This window comes from Magnolia sinica, chromosome 10 (assembly GCF_029962835.1).
Source record: "Magnolia sinica isolate HGM2019 chromosome 10, MsV1, whole genome shotgun sequence".
Classification (NCBI taxonomy): domain Eukaryota; kingdom Viridiplantae; phylum Streptophyta; class Magnoliopsida; order Magnoliales; family Magnoliaceae; genus Magnolia; species Magnolia sinica.
Genome location: NC_080582.1, coordinates 18,873,017 through 18,882,771, shown reverse-complemented (window position 1 = coordinate 18,882,771; position 9,755 = coordinate 18,873,017). Strand labels below are relative to the sequence as shown.

At 41.9% G+C, this 9,755-nt stretch overlaps 1 protein-coding gene across 7 annotated transcripts in view; it reads right to left on the bottom strand.

Annotated features, from left to right (window-relative positions):
- LOC131258117 (calcium/calmodulin-regulated receptor-like kinase 2) overlaps positions 1-9,755 on the bottom strand; it is a 36,692-nt gene continuing 26,937 nt past the window's right edge. Inside the window, exons 5-10 of one of the 7 annotated variants that reach the window (XM_058259193.1) lie at positions 2,965-3,050; positions 2,802-2,873; positions 1,446-1,649; positions 333-701; positions 246-286; positions 1-85 (exon numbers count right to left, since the gene is read on the bottom strand). In XM_058259193.1, the coding sequence (XP_058115176.1) occupies positions 387-701; positions 1,446-1,649; positions 2,802-2,873; positions 2,965-3,050 (677 nt within the window). In that variant the 3' untranslated portion in view covers positions 1-85; positions 246-286; positions 333-386. The other 6 variants (XM_058259192.1, XM_058259187.1, XM_058259189.1 and 3 more) reach the window with 6 other exon arrangements.

Genomic DNA, 9,755 nt, shown 5'->3' with positions numbered 1-9,755 from the left:
TGTATAATGCAAAAAGGTTACCTCTTGTACTCTTTGTATGTGAAGGACAGTATACAAAAAGCATACCCCAATTCAAGACCATTACCTCTCTCTCTCTCTCTCTCTCTCTCTCTCTCTCTCTCTCTCATATCAGTTAGAAGCTGAAGCTTTGAGAATTTAACATGTATAATGCAAAAAGGTTACCTCTTGTACTCTGTACGTGAAGGACAGTATACAATAAGCATACCCCAATTCAAGACCATTACCCTCTCTCTCTCTCTCTCTCTCTCTCTCTCTCTCTCTCTCTCTCTAGCCCAATTCAAGACCATTACCCTCTCTCTCTCTCTCATCACAATCACCATTGGCATTCTCAATGGTTTCAAAAATCTCTTGGGCAATGCAATTATTCAATGTTCCTGTGATCTTTCATTGATGCTGGTCATATAGCCCAATTCAATTTGCTGATGCTCTATTCGGCTTACGGCTCGAGAAATATCTCCCCTCCCAGAAGACATCGTATCTACCTTGGTTAGTCGCTGCTGTGTGATTCTCGATATGGCCTGTGAAATGTCTAATATCGATGGGCGCTTTCTGGGTGTTTTATGCACGCATTTGTATGCGGTACTTGCGAGAAGCCTGACCTCTTTAGGGTCGCAGTTGCCAACAAGCTGCTTATCGAGTATCTCATCCCAACCCCCTTTGCTATCTCCGTCCATTGCCGCCTAAAAAATAAACATTCGGATATCGAAATTGGAAAGAACCATGGAGTGAATTTGCAGTGGCAATTGAACGAGTGTTGGAAATCCAATATCTTGCTTATCAGATGATCCTAGCCATCCAATGAAATCATTAGTTACAACCAATAGTGCTGATTTATAAGGGTTAAATAATCAAATGGCTAGGATCATCTGATGGGGGAAGCTTTTATGGTGTATCCCATCCACCACAGTGATTTGGATTAGTGTAAAGGTGGGTCCCACATGTACAACTTCTTGGTACAAATAAAAGGTCATTCAAGCATTTTATTTCAAGGAATTATTATACAATGCTCAGGGCCAAGGGATTGTAGAATAGCGTTCGTGCTTTCAACGGCCCATTTGTTCAGTGATCCACCCAACTGTATGGTCAACGCACTGAAATTTTCCCTCATGGAAAAAGCCTAAAGACTTTCAGTGAGTTGTCAGCAAAGAAATAGTTCAGAAAAAAAATATAGCTGCGGTTCCACTCAACCAAAAAAAGGCTAAAAAAATTCTATATCTAGAATCTTCAAATCTGGAGGGTTTTTAGTGCATAGGCCATCCACTGTGAGAGCCATCATCCGAACAGTCTGGATCATGAATCATAGGCCCCACTCATACAAACTGAAATCCCGAACGTAATGCACAATCTCTCGGCTCAAGCATTTTATAATACCTCTTTTATCACAAGAAATGGGGAGTAAGGAATGCAAGGAAGCAAAAACTTACAAGATTGACATAGTCCAATAGGCCCTGCTGTGGGTTGATGGCTGTGATGAGTTCGAAAAGTATTATGCCGAAACTGTAGATGTCACTCTTCTTTGTGAACTTGTTCGTTGACATGTATTCAGGGTCTATATAGCCATATGTACCCTTTAAGCCTGAGTTTCTGCCATCGTAAGACTCTTCCTTGGACAGCCCAAAATCAGCAACCTGATCAAAAGGGTCAATCCAGGAAAGATCAAAAGCATGAAGGAGACACCAAAACAATTACCTGATCTTGTCATAAGAGTGGGCTGTGAAAGCTTCACTGGCGACAAGAGTGCTTGAAATGTGCACACATAATCATAGAACTAAGTATTCATATTAGAGGAAATACACAATGTTCCATCAAGCATTCTCAGCCCCATAAGCTGAAATGGGTGGGCCCACCTTCTGGTGACCCAAATTGTTCATACGGGTGATGAATGGGAGACACCAAAATATCTTGGCGATACTGGCATGGTCCAATTTCATGTTCCAAGTCACCGTCCGAGTGCCTATCAGCATAGCATCTGAAATAGGTATTTGATTAAAGAAAAGTAGCTGCCTCCCTTTCCTAATTAAAAGACACTTTCAGCTCCTTCCTTTTGGAAGAAGGTCCACCCTCTCATCTGATGATATAGTTGGACTTGGGCCCCTGTTAAATGCAAACTGTTCACTGCAACTCTACTTTTCCATTGGATGGCTAGGATCACTAAATGCAGGCTCCACCTGTGAGATTGAGGGTCCAACAAAAGATGCTGTTTTTCTCGATCGAGCATCATGTAATACCTCTCCTTTAAATTAGGGGATCAGACAAGCAAAGAAACATTTTCTGAATGTAGAGAGCATGTTGTAGATGCAACAGTTGCATTCTTAATGCAGTGGAAGCTTAGATAATATTTTCTCAGGTGTCCTATAGAACACAGTTCCCAGCACAGAAGACCTTATGAATATAGGATCCTATATGCAAAATTCCTAGCACACCATACTTGCATTTTCAGTTCTTACAAAAGGACGGGTATTATGTCAGGCCCCAGTGTGGACGGACCACACCCCAGAAAATGTCCTCAATTGAATAATCCTATGCTTTCAATTTGTGGGCTGCAAATAGATGATTAAGAAGAGAAATGCAGTAATAGGCCACATTCAATTAAAAAAGAGGACCACAATCAATAATGAGGATCTTCTAATCTGGTAGATTCTGCGTATGTGGCTGCTCATTGCATCATCAAGAATCAAGATCAATGAACTATGGGTCCCACTTTTACAAACAGAAAATTCGAGTATATCCTATAATTCCTCTTTAGATGAGAACACTACGGGCATACAAAGTCATCTTACCTTTGCTCGCATGAACCGGTCCAATAGTATATTAGCAGACTTCAGATCCCGATGTATCACGGGTGGGACTGCCTGTTAAAAAAATCACATACTTAATCCCATTTTGTTGGCATACAGTATCAAATGACACTTCTCACAACAAAATAAAGTTACGTAAATGTACCCCTTCATGTAGATATTCAATTCCATGTGAAACATCAAGGGCTATTTGGAGCCTTTCTTCCCAGGTCAAAACTCGTGGGCCTTCACCTATGAGCATGCACCCAACAACTCTTCATTAGTTCAAACTTCAACTAAGGTTTTTTAAAAAAATGTAAGAAGCAATAACACAATACTCCAGAAAGATAAAAAGAGATGAATAATCCAAACTAAATTCCATTACTTTCATAGTACCATGCTTCGTTGGTGTGAACAATATGTTTCAGGGTTATTAACTGTCACTCATCATTAGCCAACAGACTGTAAGCTACAATCCAATAAAGCATAAGCCTAAGCAGTTAATGCCAAAAGCTGTAAAGGAAGCTGCATATATCAAGTTCCGTCCTTTGACTGAATGCACAGAAAAAATGCAGCAAGTCAGTATGTATGAATTGATATTAAGTTTCTCAGGGTAACATGTTATGTTTCAAGTGAAACAAACAGGCAATGTATCTTGAATCACTTGCAAAATTTTGTAATGCTATTTAATTTTAGTGATATATTGAAAGAAAGTTTTGTCTGGGGAAAGAAAGTCCTCATCGTCATCACACCTTGTCCCAACCTGAGTTTGGGTCAGGTTGTCAGGGTCCTCAGATTGGGTTGGGTTGGTAAACTTCAATCCAATTTGAAATCAGGTGGGTTCGGGCGGAGAAAATTCATGTCAGGTTGGGAATAATCACATGTATTTAAGTCAAGTCAGGTCAGGTCAGTTTAGTGTTCAGTATAGAGGAATTCAGGTTGGGCAGCTCGGGTTGGAATCTGGGTCGGGTTGGATTGCAGGTTGGGTCTTTTTGAGGTCAAGTTGCGTTCGGGTTGACCCTCAACCTGACCCAACCTGCCTGAGTTGCACCCCTAATTTGAGGTCAGCTTTCGAGATTGCTTTGCAAAAGTAGAGGGATTGGCTACGCGCTTGACAATTAACCCTCTATCTTGGCAAAGCTTAGCGACTGGCTGCCCTCTCAACATTGACCCACTACCTTTTCCTGGGCCTAAGACCAACTGGCAATTTTCGACAACGTAAAATTTTCTTTTCAAACGGTACTACCAAGTAGAGTTTAAAATCGCAAATATGTTTTCTACTTGTATTCTTTATTGGTACATTAATTAAGCGACTCCTTAGCTATAAGATTTTCTACCGGAGGTGCTGCTGCCACTCCCGCTCCCATTTCCTAAGCATTTGCACTTGCTAACACTTTGAACAAGATGTATTTTCGTTCTCCCGCACCCTCATCTGCTCCTCATATTTTGGCAATGTGAGTTCCAAGACAGCCTTCTAGTAATTGAAGTGCAGTTAAGGATCAAATTAGTAAGGGGTAGGTACGACTCTCGCCTTCCCAAGGGCTAAAGTCTACTTGGGCAGGTCCCAAATTGAGTAATTGTGTTTTGAAACAAACCTCCATGGAACTCTTAGGGCATGTTTAAATACGTGAAATTTCAAGGGAAAAGAAAGAAAAATAATAATTATTATTAGATGATAATTTCGATAAGATATTCCACTCTCTCATATTCTCTCCCGTCCTCCTCAATCCCACTCTCTGAACATGGTGTCAGAGCAGTAAAGATCTGGTATCTTGTTCCTTCTTCTTTCTTTTACCCTTTTCTCGTCTTTACCTATAAGGCGAAACACTAAAATGTTTGGGGCGCTGCTCTATGCATATCGGTTTAATTTGTTGTTCAACCACCAAATGGTGGTTTGTGTAGTTGTTCCTCGTGTGTTTGAGGCTCACTTCTGCCCAAAACCAATCATTTGGGCCATTATTAATTTAGGACCAGATTTTAGTGCAAGCGTAGAGATCATAAATGCAAGTGAAGGGTTCTCCGTGCTCATCATCAATCGTTTTGTATGTGTGTTGGTGATCATCAATCTATGCTATCTTAAAACAAGTGTTGGGTGAGTTCAAGTTCATCCCTGTGTATTTTATTTCTTCTCTTCCTTAGAATATGGACACCAAGAATGATGCTAAGAGTAGTCTCCTCACTCTGAGGTAATGAACATTCAAATCACATTGTCCATACTTGATCTGAATTATTTATAATGGGCCACATCGGTAGAAGTTTTTTCTCACAAGAGGGAAGTTAAAGTATTTGACGTCTCCTAAGCCTGATGAAATATCAAACAAGTTACGAAGATTGGGTGGCAAAATATGCTCGGATTAGAGCCTTGTTATGGTATAGCATGAAACTGCATATTAGTGCAAATGCTATATTTAGAAAAAAAATATATATATGAAAAAAATTGAAAGAGACATATTCGATTGAGAAGAATTTAACTCGAATATACAAGTTGTATCAAACATCCTTCCGCTTCAACAAGGAGATAAGATTGTCGGTGAATACTGTTCAGCGTTGCGAGGTATGTGGGAAGAACTAAACATGTACCAGCCCTGTCGACTGATTTTGAGGCCTTGAGATGGCAACAAGAGGAATTTCTTATCACCAAATTCTTTTTTGGAGTTCACCCTGAGTTTGAACCTTTGTGAGCTTAAATTCTAAGAGGAACTAAGGCTCCATTTGCTACAGAGACACTCGCATCCAACATGCAGTTAATGTAAATCTCTCTGAGCAATCTACGATTATTTCTTCCTCCAGTAGGGGAGATGGATGAAGTCATGGTGGACAATTTGGTGGTAGAGATTCAAGGGTGGATCGTTTTGTTGGCAAGAATATTTCGGAAGGTCATGATATAGATTTTGGTAGTAATTATGGCCGTGGTCGTGGGAATTAGCAGTCCCCTCTCATTGTGGACTTCTTAACCACATTGTTCATACTTATTGGGACCTCACTATCAAGACAGCTTGGGTTACAATTCCAAGGGCCACGTAGCCAAGCGTATCTCAGCTCATTCCTAATCAAGTACGGTAAGTAATTCAGTTACGTTCTATAAGGATGAGTATGTCAAATTGCTGAAAGATTGTTCCAACCATCCGTCTGTAAACTAAGAGGAGCTGAATGCTTTTGTGTATTTGAGACAACCCAAAGGGGTTGAATATATAGGGATTACGGCATCTATACAAGGAAGGAAATAAAATCAGAATCATCTACCTATGGGAAAACCAACTATATAAGGTATGCTAGCTATACAAGGTATGTTGCAGCCTGTCTAACATCCCCCCTCAAACTAATGCGGGTCATCGACAAGTAATAGTTTGCCAACGAGAAATGAGTGACGTGCAGAAGTTAGGGACTTGGTAAAAATGTCTGCAATTTGATCATGGGATGCAACATGTGGTAGAGAAATGAGCCCAGACTGAAATTTCTCACGGATAAAGTGACAGTCAACTTCAATGTGCTTCGTCCGTTCATGAAAAACCGGGTTAGAGGCAATCTGAATGGCACTGAGATTATCAACATGGAGTGGAGTAGGATTCTGCACAGGAATGCCCAAGTCGGAAAGAAGTCCACGTAACCAAACAAGCTCATTACACGCAGCAGACATCGCTTGATACTCGGCTTCTGTGCTTGATTTGGAAACAATGGCCTGCTTCTTACACTTCCAAGAGATGAGAGAAGTGCCGAGAAAAACACAGTAGCCAGTGGTAGATCTTCGTGTGAGAGCGCAACCAGCCCAATCAGCATCCGAAAAAGCACGAAGGTCCAGAGTCGCCGTGGAGGAAAAGAACAGTGATCGATCTAGAGTTCCACGTAGGTACCGTATGATGCGTAACACCGCAGTCATATGAAGAGTCCGAGGAGCAGAAACAAATTGACTGACGACTTGGACAGCATAGGCAATATCAGGGCGAGTCATCGTTAAGTAAACCAGACTCCCAACTAAACGACGGTATAAGTCGGGCTGTGCAAGTAGGTCACCATCGTCGCGGCCATAATGAATGTTAAGTTCTAAGGGAGTCTGAACTGTTTTCTGATCTGTCAATGATGCCAAAGCGAGAAGATCCTTGGCATATTTACGCTGGCTGACCAAGATCTCACGTTTAGAACGTGAAATTTCAAGCCCAAGAAAGTATGAGAGATGGCCGAGGTCTTTCATCTTGAAGGAGGATTGCAGAACTTCCTTTAAAGCCGAGATGCCATTAGCATCGCTACCAGTCAGAAGTAGGTGATCTTCATAGATGAGAACAATGACAAGTCCGCGAGCAGTGGTGCGCAAAAATAAGGATGGATCATAACTATTTTGAGTAAAGCCAGCACCTGTAACAACATCGTGAAAGCGTTGGAACCATGCCCGAGGTGCCTGTTTGAGGCCGTACAAGGCTTTCTTTAGGCGACATACTTTATTGTCAGGGATTAAGGAGCCAGGAGGAGGTTTCAAATACACGGTTTCTTGAAGATCTCCATGAAGAAAGGCATTTTTCACATCCATCTGAGCGAGTGGCCATGAGCGAATAGAAGATATAGCCAGAAGAGTACGAACAGTTTTCATTTTGGCCACGGGAGCGAAAGTCTCATCATAATCAATTCCGTATTCCTGTTTGTATCCCTGAGCGACAAGTCGAGCCTTGTATCGATCCAATGATCCATCAGACTTGAGTTTGACCGAATAAATCCATTTGCTACCAATTAACTGTTGGTCAGCAGGTCGAGTGACAATGTCCCACTTATGATTATCTTTCAATGCTGCAAGTTCTTCTGCCATAGCTTTCTTCCAACAATCATGAGTGGCTGCCTGAGAGTATGAAGTAGGAATAGAAACGGTATCCAGAGTAGCATTCATGGTAGACATAGAGCATATCAACCGATCAGGCGCTCGATGTTCACGAGCGGAACGACGGATCGATGAAGGTTCGGGATCAGCAACGAGTACAGTAGGTTCGGGTTGAGTAATAGGTGGTGGATCTGTACGTGGTCGACGTGAGTAAACCTGCAACAGACGAGGAAGAGTACTTGAGGCAAACGGAATTTCTGGAAAGGCAGTTAAACCAGGAGAGTTGGGAGTGTGCGGAGGAGGAAGAGATGAATGAAAAGCAATGTGCTTAAGAAAAACATGTCGTGAAACCTGAACACGACGAGAAACCTAACATCGAAAACCCTTCTGAGTCTCCCCAAATCCCAAGTACATACATTTGACTGATTTTGGAGATAGTTTGTTACGTTCACGTGAAGCCAGGTGAACATAACAGATACAACCAAAAACACGAAATGTGGAATATGCAGGGGTTAAGCCAGTGAGAACAGAGTAAGGAGATTTACTGTTCAGAACTTTGGTTGGCATCCGGTTAATTAAGTAAACGGAATGTAACATTGCTTCAGCCCAGAAAGAACGAGGAACACTCATAGCTGTCATCAGGGTGTTGGCAGTTTCAACAATATGACGATTTTTTCTTTCAGCCACCCCGTTCTGTTGTGGAGTATCAGAACAGGTGGTTTGATGAATAATTCCATGCCCTTGAAGAAATGTACGAAAATCAGTTGAGAGATATTCCCCCCCTGAGTCAGAGCGGAGAGTTTGAACTGAAACCCGAAATTGAGTATTCACCATATAGTGAAATAACTTGAATTTTTAAAAAACCTGTGACTTCGATTGCAGAAAGTAAATCCAAGTGTAGCGTGTGAAATCATCAATGAATATAACATAGTATCGTAACCTAGAAAGAGACATGATTGGTGAAGGACCCCAGACATCCGTATGCACAAGTTCAAACATAGAAGTTGATTTTGTAGTACTTAGGGAAAATGGAACACACTTACTTTTTGAAAGACAATAGGAAGAACAAGAATAATCCAAATCATTTTTATTAAGAGAAATATTCCCTAACATGCCAGACGATATTAACTGAAGTAACCGATCGGAATGTGGATGACCCAGGCGAAAGTGCCATAGTTTTCACAATTTATTTGCTGAAGAAATATCTGATGAAGAAGGAGAAAAGAAACAACGAGCCGGAGTGACAGATGGATCAAAATCCAGCACGTACAGACGACCATGCCGCCTACCCCTCCCAAGTACCTTCCCCGTCACCAGATCCTGCACAAAACAACAGTTGGGAAGAAATATGACTAAGCAGTTATTTGATGTGAGTTGACCAACTGAAATTAAATTGGAGGAGAGGTTAGGGACGTGAAACACATCACGAAGGGTGAACTGGCGATGAGCAGAAGGAGAGAAAGTCAATGATCCAACAGACTGAATAGGGAGTCTAGTGCCATCCGCAGTAGAAATAGCCTGATTGCCGGTGTAGGGACGAATGTCACGAAGATGGGATACAGCACCGGTCATATGATTGGAAGCACCCGAATCGAAGAACCATGTAGAAGATGGAGATATACCTGACATACCGGCCGCAGAAAGGGCCTAAACGATTTGTTGGAGCATCGCAGGAGTCAACGGAGATGAAAGACCTTGCAAGCTTGTAGATGTAAAATGGTATAGTCGGCTCGGAAGAAATAGTAGCAGTAGTAGTAGAAAGAGCACGACCACAGCCACAACTACGACCACCACGTCCACGGCCAGAAGAAGATGCATATGCACGTGTACGGCAGTCCTGAATACCATGACCAGTTTATCGACAATAAGCGCACCATTCTTTACATTGAGCGACAACATGACCCACCTTATTGCAGCCACGACAGGTTAAAGAAGAGGAGCCACGTGTTGGTGCAGTGGTGGACACAGCAAGCACCATATCAGATGATCCTGGAGTCGAGGAAGGAAGTGATAGAACTTTCAGTCGTTGTTCCTCAGCCAATAGGTCATTAATAACTGAATTCAACGAAGGAATAGGGCTACGGTTCAAGAGAGCAGCTCGACAATGCTCGAATTCCGGACGCAGTTTCATAAGAAATTGGCGAACTTGCGCA